Source organism: Thunnus thynnus, chromosome 22 (genome assembly GCF_963924715.1).
Source record: "Thunnus thynnus chromosome 22, fThuThy2.1, whole genome shotgun sequence".
Classification (NCBI taxonomy): domain Eukaryota; kingdom Metazoa; phylum Chordata; class Actinopteri; order Scombriformes; family Scombridae; genus Thunnus; species Thunnus thynnus.
This window is the reverse complement of record NC_089538.1, coordinates 13,326,367-13,347,009: the sequence shown is the minus strand read 5'-3', so window position 1 is coordinate 13,347,009 and position 20,643 is coordinate 13,326,367. Positions and strand designations below refer to the sequence as shown.

General features: G+C 42.4%; 4 protein-coding genes across 5 annotated transcripts; 3 read left to right on the top strand and 1 right to left on the bottom strand.

Annotated features, from left to right (window-relative positions):
• Positions 1-39: 39 nt before the first annotated feature.
• On the top strand, positions 40-4,340 carry LOC137174160 (uncharacterized). Of its 2 annotated transcripts, XM_067579289.1 has the most exons (19): positions 40-190; positions 278-333; positions 423-512; positions 641-768; positions 918-1,058; positions 1,128-1,202; positions 1,305-1,475; positions 1,567-1,663; positions 1,737-1,951; positions 2,101-2,251; positions 2,321-2,529; positions 2,640-2,757; positions 2,840-3,045; positions 3,139-3,256; positions 3,330-3,502; positions 3,622-3,719; positions 3,808-3,926; positions 4,012-4,167; positions 4,241-4,340. In XM_067579289.1, exons 1-19 carry the CDS (start codon positions 168-170, stop codon positions 4,285-4,287), a joined length of 2,391 nt encoding a protein of 796 aa, XP_067435390.1. In that variant the 5' UTR covers positions 40-167; the 3' UTR covers positions 4,288-4,340. The 2 variants fall into 2 exon arrangements, with proteins under 2 accessions (XP_067435390.1, XP_067435391.1); XM_067579290.1 differs by lacking the exon at positions 278-333.
• A 2,104-nt stretch (positions 4,341-6,444) lies between these two features.
• On the bottom strand, positions 6,445-10,823 carry LOC137174163 (uncharacterized). Its single transcript, XM_067579303.1, has 19 exons — positions 10,675-10,823; positions 10,530-10,585; positions 10,358-10,447; positions 10,006-10,133; positions 9,731-9,871; positions 9,587-9,658; positions 9,310-9,480; positions 9,122-9,218; positions 8,834-9,048; positions 8,534-8,684; positions 8,256-8,464; positions 8,028-8,145; positions 7,740-7,945; positions 7,529-7,646; positions 7,283-7,455; positions 7,066-7,163; positions 6,859-6,977; positions 6,618-6,773; positions 6,445-6,544 (listed from the first exon to the last, which is right to left on the bottom strand). Exons 1-19 carry the CDS (start codon positions 10,695-10,697, stop codon positions 6,498-6,500), a joined length of 2,388 nt encoding a protein of 795 aa, XP_067435404.1. The 5' UTR covers positions 10,698-10,823; the 3' UTR covers positions 6,445-6,497.
• A 150-nt stretch (positions 10,824-10,973) lies between these two features.
• LOC137174161 (uncharacterized) lies at positions 10,974-15,822 on the top strand. The gene is made up of 18 exons (XM_067579291.1): positions 10,974-11,146; positions 11,234-11,289; positions 11,371-11,460; positions 11,727-11,854; positions 12,004-12,144; positions 12,214-12,282; positions 12,361-12,531; positions 12,623-12,719; positions 12,791-12,999; positions 13,566-13,925; positions 14,031-14,148; positions 14,231-14,436; positions 14,529-14,646; positions 14,725-14,897; positions 15,053-15,144; positions 15,250-15,368; positions 15,456-15,608; positions 15,715-15,822. Exons 1-18 carry the CDS (start codon positions 11,124-11,126, stop codon positions 15,759-15,761), a joined length of 2,370 nt encoding a protein of 789 aa, XP_067435392.1. The 5' UTR covers positions 10,974-11,123; the 3' UTR covers positions 15,762-15,822.
• A 1,277-nt stretch (positions 15,823-17,099) lies between these two features.
• Positions 17,100-20,623, top strand: LOC137174416 (uncharacterized). The gene is made up of 4 exons (XM_067579674.1): positions 17,100-17,245; positions 17,333-17,453; positions 17,565-17,653; positions 19,698-20,623. Exons 1-4 carry the CDS (start codon positions 17,219-17,221, stop codon positions 20,472-20,474), a joined length of 1,014 nt encoding a protein of 337 aa, XP_067435775.1. The 5' UTR covers positions 17,100-17,218; the 3' UTR covers positions 20,475-20,623.
• The last annotated feature ends 20 nt before the right edge of the window (positions 20,624-20,643 follow it).

Here is a 20,643-nt window from a genome sequence, read left to right as displayed (position 1 = left end):
TCAGTGAAGAACTGGACTTATAAAAGCTGTTGTAGCAGACATCAAAATGTGGTGCCAGTTTGGCCAGGATATACCAAGCAAGTGGATCACCTCAGCTTGTGTTGGGTAGCAGGTGTAGTTTGCTAGCAGTCAGGCTAGCTTTAGACACTGCCAACACATCAGTGGCTATGGCTTTTGGGGTTTACCTTGGGTAAGATGCTTTGAGGGTAATTTACAAGTCAATAGGATTGGTGCAGTTATCTTGCTTGTGATTTTTATATATATTTTTGTCTTGCAGTGTGACCTTACTCTTGTCAGTGTTGGCAACTGCAAAATGTGCTACTATTTCTAATGGTGAGACTTAAAATGTCTGCTCAGAAGCTTACAATGACTAATCATTATGATCCAGTTTGACCTCTTTTGTTTTGTTTGGTTAATTTTAGGAGTTCATCATATGGAGTGTCGTGATCGTTACTTCATGATAGCTGTTGATCTTTCCTTCGCTGGGGATGAGCCTGACTTTGAGGCTGTTGGTAAGTCCTGCACAGCTGAAATCAAGCATCTAATCAATAAAGTCACCACAATGTGGTCTGAAAGTGAAGCTCTTTTAATAATGGGTGTAGGGACACATTGGGCTTCATAAATATGATTTCTCTTCTAGATGAGACAGGTGCGTACCCCATCACTGAGCAGTATGCAGCAGAGTGTGGCTACAGTGTCAATGTTTGCCATCGAAAGAGTTACTTGGTGCTCCGAGCCTCTTACTTCAGCTGTCACACTGACAACAAAGTATGTACAAATGGTGTATATAAAACATGAATGAAACAAGAAAATATATCTTCACTAACTAAATGACTGTGGGGATGAACAAACACTGCAGTTATCTGTGGTTGCAGTTCTGACTTGTCTGATACAACATCAATTCTTCTGTCTTCCAGGATGATGAAGTGTTCACATTCAACTTCAACCTGCTTGCAACCCATGAAGGAAAGAGGGTGACTTATTCTTTGAACAAGACCTGTTCTCCATCTCTCCCTTGGTCTCCCAGAGAGGTTACCTGTGAGGTCAACTACATGGAGGTAAGCTTGGGTCCATCTTGTATAATGAAATAGATCGATTTCAGATGTTTAGTTCTGGCGTCTCTGCAGGTGTCTGTGAGGAGTGAAGTCACCTGTCCATCTGAGAAAGAAAAAGAAAATGACTGGAATGCTGCTCTTAAACCTGTATGTTTGAACTTGAGTACTGCTGATTTTTCTGACCTATAATCTTATGTATAGCTGGAATCCAATCAAGTGCAACTGCTTACAATCATTACTACCTTCTAGGCTTATGCCTCTGCCACCTCAGATTGGCAAGTGATGTTGCAGAAAGCAGGGGAGCAGCTGATGCCCATGAACCTCTCTGAAGCTCGAAATCAGGGCTATGTGTTCGACCTGACAGATGGAAGGCTTGTATTTCGTACGCCGTATGGACAACCTGACTCATTCAGCACTACGGTAAGCCACTGATGCAGAACTTGAAGGACAAATGCCTTCAATGTGAAAGCATTTAGTAAAAAGCAGGCTTTGATTTTGAGTCTCTCTCCAGGTGAATGGTGTGCCAGTAGAGGTGGTCCACGCAACTCTGTTCTCCAGACAAAGCTGGGTTGTCCTCATGGTCGACCTGGTGGCTGCTTGCTCAATGCGTCAGTATTACAATCTATAACTTGCTGCAGTTTACTATGAACAGGTTAAGATGTAGTAATATTCTCTTAACAGACGAGGGATCATATGATGATGGATACATGATGTGGGAGACTCCCGAGGTCCTGCACCCGCTGGTGTCTGATCTACATGACACGCAGGTTAACATCGGAGTTGTTGGTGAACTTGTCGAGGAGCCGGTTGCAGAGGAGAGAGGCTACGTTGTGGAGAAGCACAACAGCACAGTCCAGATCAGCATCCCCTATAACGCTGAAGGAGGATACAGGAAGGTGAGAAGGCTCTGTTGCTGGTAAAGACTGCAGTCTTGGAAAACTCAATATGCATCAGGAATACATTTACAGGAGATGTATAAACAATCATGTACTTTTTGTTCTGGAAGCACACAGTACTTGGGCTTAATAAACCTGATCTTTTTCAGAGCTTTGTGGCTGGCGACCTCTACGAGTACTACATCTTTCTTCTCTACTTGGAGCAAATCTCAGCGAATGAGGATCACGTAGACACCAGACTCCGCTTTCACAGGATACTGACCACTCCCCTGCTGCCACGCCCTGTTTTTACTGAAAACAGTAGGTCTAGTTACAACCCACTTTGCCAAGTTAACGTAACATAATCTCAACTGATTTTTCTTATTTCAGAAACAGTGGTTGAGGAACACATGTTCACCGTCTACCTCGGAGATGTCCCTGAAGATGTTGAATTGGTTGCTGTTCAGCTGAATGGACATGAATGTACACTGCCACTCACAAATACAAGCACCTACACCATCTCAAAAGTGGTTCAACCCAACAACACCCATGGCTACACACTGAAGGTGCCTTTTGACGATCCTGTCGTCATACAGCAGGTAAAGGTCTTTTGAATTATTTGAGTTGTGTTCTCAGAGGTCATTCTGGTTTATACATGGTAACTTCATCCTGCTTTGCTCAGTCAGGATCTATATTTTCTGTCTTCTAGTTCTCCAAAGAAGATGCAGCTATGCAGCATCAGTTGAACATCAACTACACATTGACCGTTCAGCCTGAGAATGAGCCTTATTACCACCTCACATCAGTCATGACATTAACAGACGTCTGTAAGTCACTAACCTTAAATCAAGATTTGATCAATCCTGTTTGTGCATGGAGCAGAGTTACTCATTGCTCTGTATTTGACAGCTCCTCCAACCTTTGACGCTGTCTGTTCTGAGACTGGGATCAGCTTCAGACTGGACCACCGGCCTTTTGACTACCTGTGGGACATCAGCATCGGCTCAGACCCTCTCACATCAGAGCTGGCAGCGCAGCATGGCTACATCATGAGCAATGATAGCCAGAGTCTGCTGCTCAAAGTGCCGCTCTTCACTCAAGGCTATGAGTACAAGGTAAGATGAGGAAATGAGTTACTGGAAGTGTCAACTCTGTAAGATACTAATAGATAAGACTGAGATCAATAACTGATCGGTGTCTTTTTGTAGGACTTCACTCTGAAGGGATTTTCTGGCACTTTTGAGATCCTTGTGCGGGATCATGAAACATCAGAGGTCCAGATTTCTGCTGTCAAGACTTGTCCATTCACGACTAATGAACTCATTGGTAAGAACTGTCTTTACTAGAAGGGCGGATCAAGTCTTTGGTATAGCTGACACATGTAAAATGCTTTCTTTAGTGTGTTCGACTGACGGGAGGATGACTGTGGTGGCTGACTTGTCTCTGGCTGTCCCAAGTGGAGGGATCCCTGCTAGAGCCAACCTCGTAGACAAATACTGTGGACCCAAAGAGGCCGACAGCACCAGGGCGCTCTTCTCTTTTCCACTCAACAGCTGTGGATCCATAGTCAAGGTAATGCCACTCTTAACTAATGAATCGTTTCACCAGTATAAACACTGAATTCCACTTAAAATACATTTACACCTGGCAACGTGTATGTGGTCGCACCTGGAATGTGTTTTTCTCTCCAGCTTGGAAGGGAGTATGTGACCTATGAGAACGAGATTTTCTTCAGCAAGAAGTTCCGTGCTGTGAAAAATCCATCAGATCCCAGCGCTGGCACTGACAGGTAGGTGTGTATCTTCAACCAGCCCTTGTGGTTATTTACCCCTCCTGAACTAGACATATGGCAAATATTATTTCCTCTTCTGTTGCAGGGTGACTATACAGTGTACGTATCCTCTAGCTGGGCTCTATCGCCTCTTCTCAGTGTACAGGTTTGAGTCTGACACAGCCGGTGTTGGCCGCATTTTGCATTCTGCGCGCCCCGCTGAAGGTAGGTGGTTTAATGGTCCAAATACATGAACCCATGTAACTCAACAAGTCTCACGCTGACAATCTGTCTGGTCATTATGATCTAGGTCCACAGAGTCCCACTGTTGAGCCCACTACAGTGCTTCAAACACCAGTGTCCACTACCAGACGCACCAGAGGACCTGTCTCTACACGACCTGGGTATTACGCTCCTGCTCAGTACATCAAAGTATCCAGCTTTCTAAAGAATCTCTCAAAGAAAGGTCAGTACTTAATCAGTTAAGACTTTGACAAAATTGACAGAAAGATGTCAAAACTTTTTTTTTCTCTTCACAGGAGCTAAAGGATCATCACAAGTCAAAGTAAATACTGCCTCATATTGAAGGAATGTGACACGGTTTTAAATGAATGTAATTAAAGTTGTCTTTAAAATGAACAGACTTGTCTTTCTTACACTTGAACAAACAATGTGACAAAGTTGAGTATCTCTTACAACACAATGGAGGAATTAAGAACTGAATATTAACTTTGGATTATACCGAGTAACTTCAGTTCAGGTTTACACTTGCAACACATGAGAGCCTGCATTAACTACCAACTGTTACTACACCTTGTAAAGATGGTGCATAATCTTTTAGCTACCGGGTTAAACTTAGCTTAAGGGCTAAGATTTCTCCCTGGTGACTAAAATGTACCATTTGGCATCTGTTAAGATGATGCTCCTGGTTGAGGTCTTTACAGGAATCATTGGACACATGACTGTCAACGGCCATAAAGCAGTGACCAGAGTTCCCCAAGTGGAAAAATCTGACAAGTTAAATTACTGAGCCCTGGATGTCTTAATGAGTGCAGAAGTTAAGGTGTGCACAGCCCCACCCAAGTCATAAAACCACCATAATGAGTGGAACTGCCATGTTATACTCTAACCATAGGGTTACTAAGGCTGTGAAAAGTAGACCTCCTCTACAGCAGGTGACAAGTTATAATGTAAGGCTCAGGTACTGCAGCAATACTACAAATGTACTGAGGTGGATATGTTTCCAGGCAACCCACGATGTAGATATCCTTGAGTGGTGTTTTAAAAATTAGTCTGTTACAATGTAGTCTAAAGAGTTTGATGGGTTTGTGATAAGGACATACAAAAAAAATTGTCTTAAACCCTTACTGGGCACAATAGCTCTGTTTCTCTGGCTCCATTCTCAGATCTGGAGTATTTAATTTAGCTGAATTGGATCCATCCATATACTGTCTGGCTCATAGACGAGGCTTTAAGTTCACCTTTCACTGATGCTGTAATTGTAAACAAAGACTGCATTTATACCTCAAATGGAAGCAGGCGCAGGGAGCTAATTTCAAATTCTGTGATGGCTCTTTGTGACTGGTAAGTAGACTTTAAAGTCCTCTCAGGGTCTCTCCCAATAATATTTGCAAGTAGTCAAGTGGCTACTTGTGTGATGTACTTCTGGTTACTCTCACAGTGCCCAAGTACCTGTTAAGACCACAAGAGTGTAGAGGTTTTATCAGAGCTCACTGGGACACTGTTGATCAGCTGGACCAGACTGTACATGGCCCAATTGAGCTCCTTTAATCTGTTGAAGTGTGGGACCAACCAAACAGTATTTCAGTCAGATGACGGTAAAAAAAAACACACATTGAGGAGCTGAGAGGAGAAATACAAAGCAATTAAGTCAAGTTATCTAGAAGAAAAGTTTAATTTAGGCTACATAAGAGACATAATACAATATCATTTTGAATGATTTCTAACTTTAAGAATGGATAACATTTCTCAATATTTGATAAGATTTATCTTGACAGTGTCAGATACAGATGGGTGACAAACTAAAGGAAAAACCTGAGATGAGTGGAGAAACATAACGAATGCAGATGCTTCCACACAGGTGCACTGCATGGTACAATTAAGCACTTAACATCCTATCATGCCCTGTGGCATGTATAAAAATGCTGAGCAGGCCCAGTTGATTTGGATTTTGTATCAAGATGGCAAGAGGAAAAGATCTTAAAGGGTTCATTGTTAGGGCACGGATGACAGGAGCTTCAGTTACAAAGACTGCTCAACTGGCTAGTGTCACGAACAGTCTATTGACAGTTACAAAGAGAGGGATATTATAGTAGGGTTGCAGTGCATAAACCCCTCATTAAAGATAATTGCACATGAGATTTGTTGCAGAGTAGTGCAAAAACTGTAGGCACTGGCCTACAGAGATGTGGAAATAAGTGATATGGTCAGATGAGTCATCCTTCATATTTTCGACAAGTGGGCAAGTGCATGTGTGGTGGTCACCAAGAGAACAGTACAGGTCTGAATGCTTGACCCTACAGGGAGGGGATCCAGTGACTTATGCATTGGGCATTTTGCTGGCATGGTTTGGATCCACTTGTCCCCTTAGAGGAAAGTGTTACTGCAAGTCAATTTAAAAAAAATAAATAAATCATGCTTTCTGTGAGTGATATCAGCTACTCAACCTAGAACTCAAGGGGGTTTGTTCATGTAGTGTTGGTTCAAACATAAGACAAGTCTGTTCATTTTAAAGACAACTTTAATTACATTCATTTAAAACCGTGTCACATTCCTTCAATATGAGGCAGTATTTACTTTGACTTGTGATGATCCTTTAGCTCCTGTGAAGAGAAAAAAAAAGTTTTGACATCTTTCTGTCAATTTTGTCAAAGTCTTAACTGATTAAGTACTGACCTTTCTTTGAGAGATTCTTTAGAAAGCTGGATACTTTGATGTACTGAGCAGGAGCGTAATACCCAGGTCGTGTAGAGACAGGTCCTCTGGTGCGTCTGGTAGTGGACACTGGTGTTTGAAGCACTGTAGTGGGCTCAACAGTGGGACTCTGTGGACCTAGATCATAATGACCAGACAGATTGTCAGCGTGAGACTTGTTGAGTTACATGGGTTCATGTATTTGGACCATTAAACCACCTACCTTCAGCGGGGCGCGCAGAATGCAAAATGCGGCCAACACCGGCTGTGTCAGACTCAAACCTGTACACTGAGAAGAGGCGATAGAGCCCAGCTAGAGGATACGTACACTGTATAGTCACCCTGCAACAGAAGAGGAAATAATATTTGCCATATGTCTAGTTCAGGAGGGGTAAATAACCACAAGGGCTGGTTGAAGATACACACCTACCTGTCAGTGCCAGCGCTGGGATCTGATGGATTTTTCACAGCACGGAACTTCTTGCTGAAGAAAATCTCGTTCTCATAGGTCACATACTCCCTTCCAAGCTGGAGAGAAAAACACATTCCAGGTGCGACCACATACACGTTGCCAGGTGTAAATGTATTTTAAGTGGAATTCAGTGTTTATACTGGTGAAACGATTCATTAGTTAAGAGTGGCATTACCTTGACTATGGATCCACAGCTGTTGAGTGGAAAAGAGAAGAGCGCCCTGGTGCTGTCGGCCTCTTTGGGTCCACAGTATTTGTCTACGAGGTTGGCTCTAGCAGGGATCCCTCCACTTGGGACAGCCAGAGACAAGTCAGCCACCACAGTCATCCTCCCGTCAGTCGAACACACTAAAGAAAGCATTTTACATGTGTCAGCTATACCAAAGACTTGATCCGCCCTTCTAGTAAAGACAGTTCTTACCAATGAGTTCATTAGTCGTGAATGGACAAGTCTTGACAGCAGAAATCTGGACCTCTGATGTTTCATGATCCCGCACAAGGATCTCAAAAGTGCCAGAAAATCCCTTCAGAGTGAAGTCCTACAAAAAGACACCGATCAGTTATTGATCTCAGTCTTATCTATTAGTATCTTACAGAGTTGACACTTCCAGTAACTCATTTCCTCATCTTACCTTGTACTCATAGCCTTGAGTGAAGAGCGGCACTTTGAGCAGCAGACTCTGGCTATCATTGCTCATGATGTAGCCATGCTGCGCTGCCAGCTCTGATGTGAGAGGGTCTGAGCCGATGCTGATGTCCCACAGGTAGTCAAAAGGCCGGTGGTCCAGTCTGAAGCTGATCCCAGTCTCAGAACAGACAGCGTCAAAGGTTGGAGGAGCTGTCAAATACAGAGCAATGAGTAACTCTGCTCCATGCACAAACAGGATTGATCAAATCTTGATTTAAGGTTAGTGACTTACAGACGTCTGTTAATGTCATGACTGATGTGAGGTGGTAATAAGGCTCATTCTCAGGCTGAACGGTCAATGTGTAGTTGATGTTCAACTGATGCTGCATAGCTGCATCTTCTTTGGAGAACTAGAAGACAGAAAATATAGATCCTGACTGAGCAAAGCAGGATGAAGTTACCATGTATAAACCAGAATGACCTCTGAGAACACAACTCAAATAATTCAAAAGACCTTTACCTGCTGTATGACGACAGGATCGTCAAAAGGCACCTTCAGTGTGTAGCCATGGGTGTTGTTGGGTTGAACCACTTTTGAGATGGTGTAGGTGCTTGTATTTGTGAGTGGCAGTGTACATTCATGTCCATTCAGCTGAACAGCAACCAATTCAACATCTTCAGGGACATCTCCGAGGTAGACGGTGAACATGTGTTCCTCAACCACTGTTTCTGAAATAAGAAAAATCAGTTGAGATTATGTTACGTTAACTTGGCAAAGTGGGTTGTAACTAGACCTACTGTTTTCAGTAAAAACAGGGCGTGGCAGCAGGGGAGTGGTCAGTATCCTGTGAAAGCGGAGTCTGGTGTCTACGTGATCCTCATTCGCTGAGATTTGCTCCAAGTAGAGAAGAAAGATGTAGTACTCGTAGAGGTCGCCAGCCACAAAGCTCTGAAAAAGATCAGGTTTATTAAGCCCAAGTACTGTGTGCTTCCAGAACAAAAAGTACATGATTGTTTATACATCTCCTGTAAATGTATTCCTGATGCATATTGAGTTTTCCAAGACTGCAGTCTTTACCAGCAACAGAGCCTTCTCACCTTCCTGTATCCTCCTTCAGCGTTATAGGGGATGCTGATCTGGACTGTGCTGTTGTGCTTCTCCACAACGTAGCCTCTCTCCTCTGCAACCGGCTCCTCGACAAGTTCACCAACAACTCCGATGTTAACCTGCGTGTCATGTAGATCAGACACCAGCGGGTGCAGGACCTCGGGAGTCTCCCACATCATGTATCCATCATCATATGATCCCTCGTCTGTTAAGAGAATATTACTACATCTTAACCTGTTCATAGTAAACTGCAGCAAGTTATAGATTGTAATACTGACGCATTGAGCAAGCAGCCACCAGGTCGACCATGAGGACAACCCAGCTTTGTCTGGAGAACAGAGTTGCGTGGACCACCTCTACTGGCACACCATTCACCTGGAGAGAGACTCAAAATCAAAGCCTGCTTTTTACTAAATGCTTTCACATTGAAGGCATTTGTCCTTCAAGTTCTGCATCAGTGGCTTACCGTAGTGCTGAATGAGTCAGGTTGTCCATACGGCGTACGAAATACAAGCCTTCCATCTGTCAGGTCAAATGCATAGTGTTTTTCATGAGCTTCAGTTAGGTTCATGGGCATCAGCTCCTGCTCTTCTTTCTGGAACATCACCTGCCAATCTGAAGTGGCTGAAGCGTAGGCCTGGAAAGAGTACACAGGATATTGACATTTAAAACAGCAATTGTATATGCTTAAAGTGAATATATGTCACATTTTCCAGTTCTCTAGAGGGCAAGATTGACCACACAGTTTGGACAGCAGCATCCCAGTCATCTTTCTTTGTCCCGGTTGGACAGGCAACGTCACTCCTCACAGACACCTGCAAAGAAATCAGAGTTAGCGAGCATCTGAAACCAGTCTCAGTAAAATGTTAAGATGTAACCCCGCATACCTCCATGTAGTTGACCTCACAGGTAACCTCTCTGGTAGACCAGGGGAGAGATGGAGAACAGGTCTTGTTCAAGGAATAAGTGGCCTTCTGTCCTTCATGAGTTGCAAGCAGGTTGAAGTTGAATGTGAACACTTCATCATCCTGGAAGACAGAAGAATTGATGTATCAGACAAGTGAGAATTGCAACCACAGAGAGCTGTAGTGTTTTGTTTCTCACCAGTCATTTAGTTTGTGTAGATATATTCAAAAACTCTTATGCCACTTCCCTTACATACCTCGTTGTCAGTGTGACAGCTGAAGTAAGAGGCTCGGAGCTCCACTTGCCCCTTTAGATGGCAAACACTGACACTGTAGCCACACTCTGCTGCATACTGCTCAGTGATGGGGTACACGCCTGTCTCATCTAGAAGAGATGAGACAGTAGTGTCTCAACATGTTTCAACATTTATCCCAAACATTGTTTTTGCATCCCTTATTTGGCGAAATGCTTTGTGTTTCTTTCAGGTCTGCTGGATGTAGCTGATGCAGAAATATAGCAAATAAGTGTGCACTTTCAACTACACTGATGAATTCCTAGTTGTCAGTGTAGTGACAGATTGGTGATTGATGAAGCTGTGCAGGACTTACCAACAGCCTCAAAGTGAGGTTCATCCCCAGTGAACGAGAGATCAACAGCTATCATGAAGTAACGATCACGACACTCCATATGAAGAACTCCTAAAATGACGAACAAGTTCAGGTTTGCCTGGGTTATAATTATTGCATGTGCGTGTGTTTAAGCAGACATTTTGATTCTTACCATCAGGAAAATTATCACATTTTGCAGTTGCCCACACTGACACAAGTAAGGTCACACTGCAAGACAAAAGTATATATATAAAAATCACAAGCAAGATAGCTGCACCAACACTAATCACTTGTAAATTACCCTCAAAACATCTTACCCAAGGTAAACCCCAAAAGCCATAGCCACTGATGTGTTGGCAGTGTCTAAAGCTAGCCTGACTGCTAGCAAACTACACCTGCTACCCAACACAAGCTGAAGTGAACCACTTGCTTGGTATATCCTGGCCAAACTGGCACCACATTTTGATGTCTGCTACAACAGCTTTTATAAGTCCAGTTCTTCACTGACCAATCAGAGGCCCTCAGGTGTTACACACGTGTGTAGCTCATTAGCAATCAGTTGCAGCTGATGAGGTTAGAATTGTCCTCCTTTCCACTCTCATGGATCAAGAACTTGACTTATAAAAGCTGCTGGAGGAGACAGCACAGTGCTGCCAGTTTGGCCAGGATATACCAAGCTAGTGGTTTGTCTTAGCCTGTGTTGGTTAGCAAGTGTAGTTTGCTAGCATTCAGGCTAGCGTTAGACACTGCCAACACATCAGTGGCTATGGCTTTTGGGTTTTACATCGGGTAAGGTGTTTTGGGGGTAACTTAAAAACCTTTAGGATTGGTGCAGCTATCTTGTTTGTGATTTTTATATATACTTTTGTCTTGCAGTGTGACCTTACTCTTGTCAGTGTTGGCAACTGCAAAATGTGATTATATTCCTGATGGTAAGAATTAAAATATTTCCTTAAACACACACCTGCATTAATTAGCATCCAGGCAAACATAAACTTGTTTGTTACTTTCAGGAGTTCTTCATATGGAGTGTTGTGATCGTTACTTCATGATAGCTGTTGATCTCTCGTTCACTGGGGATGAACCTCACTTTGAGGCTGTTGGTAAGTCATGCACAGCTTCAATATGCTGTTAAATGTTTTCACTATCTAAAGCAAGGTTAAACATTTGACATGTGGAACTTAAGTATTTTTGTCTAACCATATTCCACATGATTACACTGACAAGCATCCCTTCAATCAAGCAAATATTCTCCTTTTGTCATCTTGCTTTTTCAGCTCAGTTTAGTCCCGTTACAGCACTAACTGTACTCTTCACAAGCAGGTTTGGAATAAATTGAACTACATAACTAACGTGACTTCTCTTCAAGATAGAACAGGTGCGTACCCCGTCACTGAGCAGTATGCAGTAAAGTGTGGCTACAGTGTCAGTGTTCTCCCTCAACCGGGTCATGTGGAGCTCCGAGCCTCTTACTTCAGCTGCCACACTGACAACAAAGTATGTACAAGTGGTGTATATAAAACATGAATGAAATAAGAAAATATACCTTCACAAACTAAATGACTGTGGGGATGAACAAACACTGCAGTTATCTGGGGTTACAATTCTGACTTGTCTGATACAACATCAATTCTTCTGTCTTCCAGGATGATGAAGTGTTCACATTCAACTTCAACCTGCTTGCAACCCATGAAGTACAGAAGGCCACTTATTCTTTGAACAAGACCTGTTCTCCATCTCTCCCCTGGTCTCCCAGAGAGGTTACCTGTGAGGTCAACTACATGGAGGTAAGCTTGGGTCCATCTTGTATAATGAAATAGATTGATTTCAGATGTTAAGTTCTGGCATCTCTGCAGGTGTCTGTGAGGAGTGAAGTCACCTGTCCAACTGGGACAAAGAAAGATGACTGGAATACTCTTAAACCTGTATGTGTCAAATCACAATCGAATGAATTTCTCACTTTTTGCATAGCTACTTTTTAAAGACTTTAAATTTCTGTCCAGGCTCATAGCTCCACCACATCAGATTGGCAGGTGATGTTCCAGAGGGCAGAAGAGCAGTTACCACCAATGAACCTCTCTGAAGCTCGCAAGCAGGGCAACGTTTTTGACCTGACAGATGGAAGGCTTGTATTTCGTACGCCGTATGGACAACCTGACTCATTCAGCACTACGGTACACCACTGACGCAGAACTTGGAGCACAAATGCCTTCAATGTAAAAGCATTTAGTCAAAAGCAGGCTTTAATTTTGAGTCTCTTTCCAGGTGAATGGTGTGCCAGTAGAGGTGGTCCATGCAACTCTGTTCTCCAGACAAAGCTGGGTTGTCCTCATGGTCGACCTGGTGGCTGCTTGCTCCACGCGTCAGTATTACAATCTATAACTTGTTTTCACTTCTTAATGGGTGAAGATGTAATTCATCTCTCCTCAACAGATGAAGGGACTTATAATGACAGCGGCTACGTGGTTTTGGACACACCTGAGGCGCTGTACCCTGGTCTTGTTAGCACGCATGTCAATATCGGACTAAATGGTGAACTTATGGAACAGGCGGCTGCAGAGGAGAGAGGCTACATTATGGAGAAGCACAACAGCACAGTCCATATCAGCATCCCCTATAATGCTGAAGGAGGATACAGAAAAGTGAGAAGGTTTAACACAATATGTAGAGAATCTTGAAGGGCAGATACACATGAGCATTTAAATTACAGTGCAGCATCAGAAGCATTCAAACTCTAAAAACTGGGACAAAGTTGTGGAAATAATTAATGGTCACTGGTAGAGAAATTGTTTGGCAGTAAGCTGCAGAAATTCAGAAACCCTTGGCCAGATCCCAGAAAAACCTAAGATGACTGCAAACACTAATTAGATGCTCAACTTGCCAAAACGTTACATAAGTCTAATTAAATGACTCTGAGAGCATCTTGCTTCTATAACAGCCATGTTTCATGTTAACTTTGGATATTGGGGTTGGATTTTAAAACAAGCTCACCCTGGGATACCAGGGGTATGCTGGGAGTGAGGAAACTAGTAGACTAGAATTTCATCACATTAATGCATCAATATTAACATTTGCAGCAGATGAGAATGAGATTCTTGCAAATGGGTGTCATTTTGGATATGTATAGGTGGGAAATTCTTACAGCGGCTAATATGATTTATTTGATTCAGCATGTTTAGCTTGTCAGTAATTCATGCGTCTTCTGCAGAGCTTTGTGACTGGCGACCTCCATGAGTTCTACGTTTTTAATCTCTACTTGGAACAAATCTTGGTGGATGAGGATCATGCAGAGACCAGAGTTCGCTTTCACAGGTCACTGGCCACTCCCCTGCTGCCACGCCCTGTTTTTACTGAAAACAGAACAGTTTTTGAGGAACACATGTTCACCATCTACCTCGGAGATGTCCCTGAAGATGTTGAGTTGGTTGCTGTTCAGCTGAATGGACATGAATGTACACTGCCACTCACAAATACAAGCACCTACACCATCTCAAAAGTGGTTCAACCCAACAACACCCATGGCTACACTCTGAAGGTGCCTTTTGACGATCCTGTCGTCATACAGCAGGTAAAGGTCTTTAAATTATTTGAGTTGTGTTCTCAGGTCATTCTGGTTTATACATGGTAACTTCATCCTGCTTTGCTCAGTCAGGATCTGTATTTTCTGTCCTAGTTCTCCAAAGAAGATGCAGCTATGCAGCATCAGTTGAACATCAACTACACATTGACCGTTCAGCCTGAGAATGAGCCTTTTTACCACCTCACATCAGTCATGGCATTAACAGACGTCTGTAAGTCACTAACCTTAAATCAAGATTTGATCAATCCTGTTTGTGCACGGAGCAGAGTTACTCATTGCTCTGTATTTGACAGCTCCTCCAACCTTCGATGCTGTCTGTTCTGAGACTGGGATCAGCTTCAGACTGGACCACCGGCCTTTTGACTACCTGTGGGACATCAGCATCGGCTCAGACCCTTTGACATTAGAGCTGGCAGCGCAGCACGGCTACATCATGAGCAATGATAGCCAGAGTCTGCTGCTCAAAGTGCCGCTCTTCACTCAAGGCTATGAGTACAAGGTAAGATGAGGAAATGAGTTACTGGAAGTGTCAACTCTGTAAGATACTAATAGATAAGACTGAGATCAATAACTGATTGGTGTCTTTTGTAGGACTTCACTCTGAAGGGATTTTCTGGCACTTTTGAGATCCTTGTGCGGGATCATGAAACATCAGAGGTCCTGATTTCTGCTGTCAAGACTTGTCCATTCACGACTAATGAACTCATTGGTAAGAACTGTCTTTACTATAAGGGTGGATCAAGTCTTTGGTTATAGCTGACACATGTAAAATGCTTTCTTTCTCTAGTGTGTTCTCCTGACGGGAGGATGACTGTGGTGGCTGACTTGTCTCTGGCCGTCCCAAGTGGAGGGATCCCTGCTAGAGCCAACCTCATAGACAAATACTGTGGACCCAAAGAGGCCGACAGCACCAGGGCGCTCTTCTCTTTTCCACTCAACAGCTGTGGATCCATAGTCAAGGTAGTACTAATTTAAACTATTCTCATGCTTTAATCTTTCCTGTAGACTTCCCTACTCTGACTGAACAGAGATGACTAATCTGCTGAAGTAACTTATCACTAATCTGAATGTCATATCTACATTTATCACCACATGCACTTTTTCCCCATCCTCAGCTTAACAAGGAAAATGTGACGTATCAAAATGAGATTTTCTACAGCAAGAAGTTCCTCAATAACAAGGCAGTTTCTGACAACACTATGGAGAGGTGTGTAGCTCCCCTCCTTTTTGTGAATTATTTTCCTCCTTCATCAGCTACCAAACTTTTAGTAGTACATAGTATTTTTCTTAAAGTTGTCCACTTGTGTTGCAGGGTGACTATACAGTGTACATATCCTCTGGCCGGGCTCTATCGTCTGTTCTCGGTGTACAGGTTTGAGTCTGATGCAGCCGGTATTGGTCGCATTATCCACACTACGCAGTCCACAGAAGGTACTGTAGGAGGTTCACCAGCTAGATGTGCCCCGTCATCACTCATCATAATGAATGTTAAGCATTTCTGCTGTCTCTGTACTGTAGGTCTGCCTTCCATTGAGCCCACTGCAGCAGTTAAAACTACACCTGCTACCAAAAGACCAACCAGAGGACCTGTCATGATGCGCCCTGCCTTCCACCCACCGGCTCGCTATGTCAGAGTGTCCAAAGTTAATCATCTTCCCTGGGGCATAAAAGGTGGAAACTCTATCATGTACATTTTAAATACTTTTCATGCCAAAAATCTTTTTTTTTTTTTTTTTTTTTTTTTTTTTTTGTTTAAACCTTTCACATCTCTTTGCAGGAGCTGAAAGATCTTCACAATCCAAAGTAAATGCTGCCTTAATTTGAAGAGCAAATTTTTTTTAAATGTGAAAACTTTGAATGCAATAAAACTGTTTCTTAAAAGCGCTGTAGTTTCTACTTTTTTTTATTTAACTTATTTGCATGCTACTGACTTGCTAACACCACATGGACAAATGTAATATACAAGACTGGAGATGACTAAAATGATCTGAGGTTGAGTTGAGCTTCACATTGAGTTAAAGCAGCTTAAGTTCTGGTTGTGTTGTAATGTTTAATGTAAGTGCAGAGACCTGTTAATGCATAGTGGAGCAGCCTATGACCCAATTTCTTTAGATTTTTCAAAAGCAACAATAAGAAATACCAAGTGCTCACGGTCAAAGTAGTATGCAAAGTGCTCTAGAAGTTAAACTGGTCAACTATAGATAAAGGGAAGCCTCTGGGCTTACTTCAAGCACACTCTCCGAGCCAAGGATGTAGTAGTAGTAGTAGTAGTAGTAAGTTATTACATCCTTGGCTTGGAGAGAGTGTGCCTGAAGTAAGCCCAGAGGCTTCCCTTTTATCTATAGTTAGGCTTTCACTGTCTACCCTGAAGCTTGAGCCTGAATTAATGTCTTGTGGCCAGTATAGACTTGTCTTTTCACAGCAGATACTTTATTAGGTAAATCTGAGCAATCCAATAAAACAGCTCTGCCATAAATCCTACATTTACAAAGCTTGTACATTTTCAGTCTTTGACATTGTCAAGTGATTCTACCTTTGTTTATTATTGAGGTGGTGGTGTACTGGAGTGCATTATATTGAATGGTGTTCCTAATATTTTGTCCACTCCATTAACATACATGAGGGCAAAATATTAGGAACACCATTCAGTATAATGCACTCCAGTACACCACCACCCACTGTATGTACACAATTTTTCACAGCAGATATATCAGTTGAACACAGGTGTGATTAAAGTCAATCACATCTGCCTTCCATTATGTTCCAGGCTCCTGGTTTACTGGGACACTTAATGGATCTGAGCAACACCTGTGCCTTTCCAATGATAAGTCAAAATGTCTGCTGTAAAGTCTATTACTAATCAGATTTGGCATAACTAAAAGGGAGGAAAATCTACAAGCATGGACATACTTTTGGAGAAGTGAGAATGTGTGAAACTGTGTGGAGTCTGCAAGTATGTCAATATATTGTCTTGTACAGATTTTTTTTGCACACGTCCATATATCTTTGTTGTAATGACATTTAGTTTATCTTTATGCTTCCCTTATGAGTGTATAAATGACAAAACTAAACTTAAACTTATACAGTTGAGTTTGGGACTTTAACATATTTAAACAGATCTTTAAATACTTGCATGTTTTTAAGCCAACCAGCAGGGGGCGTTATATGTCTCTTCCTGCCGCTGACAGGCGTGTTAATTTTTTCCTCTAGACACAAATATGTAAAGTCGGTGTAACTTTTTGATTCTCTCCGTGCTGAGAAGCTAAACAGAAAAGTCAACCATGAACTACAATGAAGAACCTTCACCTGTAAGTTTTCTAAATCACTAAATTTACAAAAGCTGTAAACAAAGTCGACCCTGCACGGTAGTGGTGACAGATTTTCTCCTCAAACAGAGTCCCAGACAGCCAGTCCTGCCTCCCCTCTCCAACAGGACCCTGCACCATCCTTCCTTTCTGCCTCTGTACATGTCTGCAGGTTCTGCACATCATCACAGCAGCTTTAACACCCAAACAGGTGAGTCAGATTCACCTAAATGATCCGTGTTTGTGCTTCATCCAGCTGTGCAGCTTTAATAACTGTGTGTGTGTGTGTGTGTGTGTGTGTGTGTGTGTGTCTCCCCTCCAGTGCTTCCCATCATCCCACCAGAGCTCTTCTACACTGACCCCACTATGCACTGTGGGAGGAGGATCCCCAACACAGTGAGCCAGTTCAGGGTAGGTGTTCGTACTGTAAGACCACATCCAAAAAAGTGCATGAACACAGTCATTCATACACCGACAATCTGTCAAATAAACACACTTTGATGAACTCCGATGTTTTAGAGGGATTAGATGATTTCAAGGAAACTTTTGGTCATTTTTCTCCCCACCCAAAAACCTGGGCTCCAGCCAAGATCCACATAAGATCAGGTCTGAAGATGACTCATATCCCAAGATCATGAGTAGAATAAATTGAGTCCTGCACAATAGAAAAACATTTACTTTTGTTTTCAAATGCTACAATTATCTTTATGGCTCTAATCAACCTGCATAGTATTGATAACCGTTAGTAATAATTTTGTTAGTTACTTTCTGTTACATTATTGTTAAAGATACAGTGATTAGTAGTTTAATCGATTAGTCGATCAACAGAAAATTAATCGCCAACTACTTTAGCAATCAATTAATCATTTTAGTTATTTTCTGAGCATAAATGCCCAATATTCACTGGTTCCAGCTTCTGAAATATGATGTATTTAATGCTTTTCTTTCTTATATATATGATAGTTACCTAAAAATCTTGTGTTTTGGACTGTTGGTTGAAAAAAATTAGCAATTTGAATAGGTTAGCTGTTTGAAACTATACTATTTTCTGACATTTTAAAGGCTAAACGATATAAGGATTCATTTACAAAATAATCTGCAGATTGCAGCCTAGTTGTGATGACTGTAAATGGACAAATTAATGCAAAACATTAGAAATATAAAATAGGTACGTCAGTAAGATTAAACCGCACAGAGTAATCAAATTTAATCTGAAATGCAGCAGCATGCAGAGGTCTCTCTCTCTGCAGTCAGAGCAGGATTTCACCTCAGCATCGTTACAGATACTGATGGGTCCTGATGTGACACATTCAGTTCAAAAGTGGATCCAAATTATGAGAACGTAGCCCAGGCTGAGATGATAAGGGAGGATCTACGTGGGGTTCCCTGGTCCCTGGTCCAGCCTGCCCTTTGTGCTCTGTGGATGAGGGGGAGTAGAGCTTATGGAAGGGCTCAGACAGACGAAGACGTTTAATAAGATTGGATCAGTCCTGTCAGACAGAGTTAAGACCCTGACCAGGGGGGCGGGTGGGAGGAAATTGAGACCAAAAGCAAAGAAGGAGGTGGTGTGTTTCAGCAGTCAGGACACAGCGACAGCTCTCCACTTTTCATTATCAAAGACTTGTGATTGTATTTTGTAAAAGCATCAAAATCCTTTAACTTATTGGACAGTACAGAAGATTATAGGACAATAACAGGAAATGGGGAGTGGGAATGAAAGAGTGAGAACTGTGTAACAATTATAAAAAAAAGGCACTCCTGTTAATGTAAATATTGCCGTGTAGAGTAGGATGACCTTGTTATGTCACTGTGGTTGGGATATAGAAACTGACAGTTTAATGTGTTTTAAAGTTGCAGAAGACATTTTGTGAATGATTATTTACATTATCGATTAATCGTTTTCTTGACTAATCATGACCAATAAAATGTAAGAAAATAGGGAAAAATTATCCTCACAATTTCCCAGAGTCAAAGGTGATGTCTTCAAGATGTCTTGTTTTGTCCAAAACTCAAAAACATTCAGTTTACATCATGTATGACAAATAAAAACAGGAAAGTTTTGGCATTTTTGCCAAACCCCCCCCCCAAAAAACTAAACTAAATTCGATTATCAAAATAATTACTGATTAGTTCTGTCCATCAACTAATCAATTAATCGACTAGTTGTTGCAGCTCTAAAATGTATCATTTTAAATGAGGTAAATCACACAGTGGTGTTGAAACTGAACTCATCTCCGCTGACTATAATCCCACAGACTCACTGTTTTTGGTCAGGTGACACTTTCCTGCCATTTTTTGAAGCGAAACATCAGAAATTCTGAATAAAATCTTAACTCCATCCTAAAAGCAGTGATTACGTTTGATCATTTGTGTCTTTGTGACCCTCTTTGGTATAAAAACAAATCATTTTTACATTTTAACACTTTTATTAAAACCTGTTGTTTCTCTCTATCAGTCCTTTGATCGCTTCCAGCTCAACACTCCACCACCGGTTATGTCCGCCTCCTTGGCTCCACCAAACCGTCCGGACCCGTACAGATCTGGGACACACTCCATCAGAGACTTGGGCAGCAGCACCTGGAGAATCCACATCATCCACCCGACAACGCAGCCAAACTGGGTGGTCCTCCAGCTCACCCAGGATGAGGACCAGGCCATCACTAACCTCCTAAAACTGCACCACCATGAGCCTTTACAGAGAGATGAGACCCTTACTGCTCTGCACATGGACTCCTCCGGTCTTTCAGAGCCACTAGTGGACAACATGGACACCAGCTCATTGTGTAGTCCCTCTGAATGTACAGACCCCACCTTAGCTGAGGAATTAGACGACCCTTTCTACAGCGATCCGCAACATCCGATGGAGGCTGGTTTGATGAGTCAGGTACAACAGGAAAGACGTTGGTCCGATGTGGAGCTTGAGGCAGCTGACACACTCTTGAGTCGCTTTAGCCTGACGGAGGAGGACAAGCTCAGGGTTCAAACCCAACAAGGATGTGAGACGTTAATACCTTCTCATCCTACTCAAAACCACGGCGGCTACGTTGGCTTTAGTCGTGTCAGGGAGGATGGAGGATGGACGGAGGTTACGTCTGCTGAGTATCCGGGATCGTCTTCGCTGGTAACGAGCGGATCGATTGTCTTTGGAGATTTGTCAGGAGTGAAGGATCGAAAGCTCTCAGATTCAGAGGGAGATGCTGTACGTGGACTCCTGAGCCTCGGGGACATCTGAGCTTTAGATATCATGCCATGATGGTCTTAAAGCTTTGAAGTCTGCACGTTTGTGTTTTTAAGGGACTCAACTACATTTTCCACATTATGGAAATAAGTGTTTGCTTTTACACTGGTTGCTGTAAAAATAAAGAAGTTTGTTGCCCTTAAATATACATCCGAACCCCTTA

Coding starts and splice junctions, on each gene's coding strand:
- LOC137174416 (XM_067579674.1), top strand. CDS start 17,219: ATGAACTACAATGAAGAACCTTCACCT. Junction 17,246..17,332: donor ACAATGAAGAACCTTCACCT/GTAAGTTTTCTA, acceptor CTCCTCAAACAG/AGTCCCAGACAGCCAGTCCT. Junction 17,454..17,564: donor CAGCTTTAACACCCAAACAG/GTGAGTCAGATT, acceptor TCTCCCCTCCAG/TGCTTCCCATCATCCCACCA.
- LOC137174160 (XM_067579289.1), top strand. CDS start 168: ATGGCTTTTGGGGTTTACCTTGG. Junction 3,046..3,138: donor CTCAAGGCTATGAGTACAAG/GTAAGATGAGGA, acceptor GTCTTTTTGTAG/GACTTCACTCTGAAGGGATT. Junction 3,503..3,621: donor GCTGTGGATCCATAGTCAAG/GTAATGCCACTC, acceptor TTTTCTCTCCAG/CTTGGAAGGGAGTATGTGAC.
- LOC137174161 (XM_067579291.1), top strand. CDS start 11,124: ATGGCTTTTGGGTTTTACATCGG. Junction 12,532..12,622: donor CTGACTCATTCAGCACTACG/GTACACCACTGA, acceptor GTCTCTTTCCAG/GTGAATGGTGTGCCAGTAGA. Junction 14,149..14,230: donor CATGGCATTAACAGACGTCT/GTAAGTCACTAA, acceptor TGTATTTGACAG/CTCCTCCAACCTTCGATGCT.
- LOC137174163 (XM_067579303.1), bottom strand. CDS start 10,697: ATGGCTTTTGGGGTTTACCTTGG. Junction 9,659..9,730: donor GTGAGGTCAACTACATGGAG/GTATGCGGGGTT, acceptor ATTTCTTTGCAG/GTGTCTGTGAGGAGTGACGT. Junction 7,164..7,282: donor GCTGTGGATCCATAGTCAAG/GTAATGCCACTC, acceptor TTTTCTCTCCAG/CTTGGAAGGGAGTATGTGAC.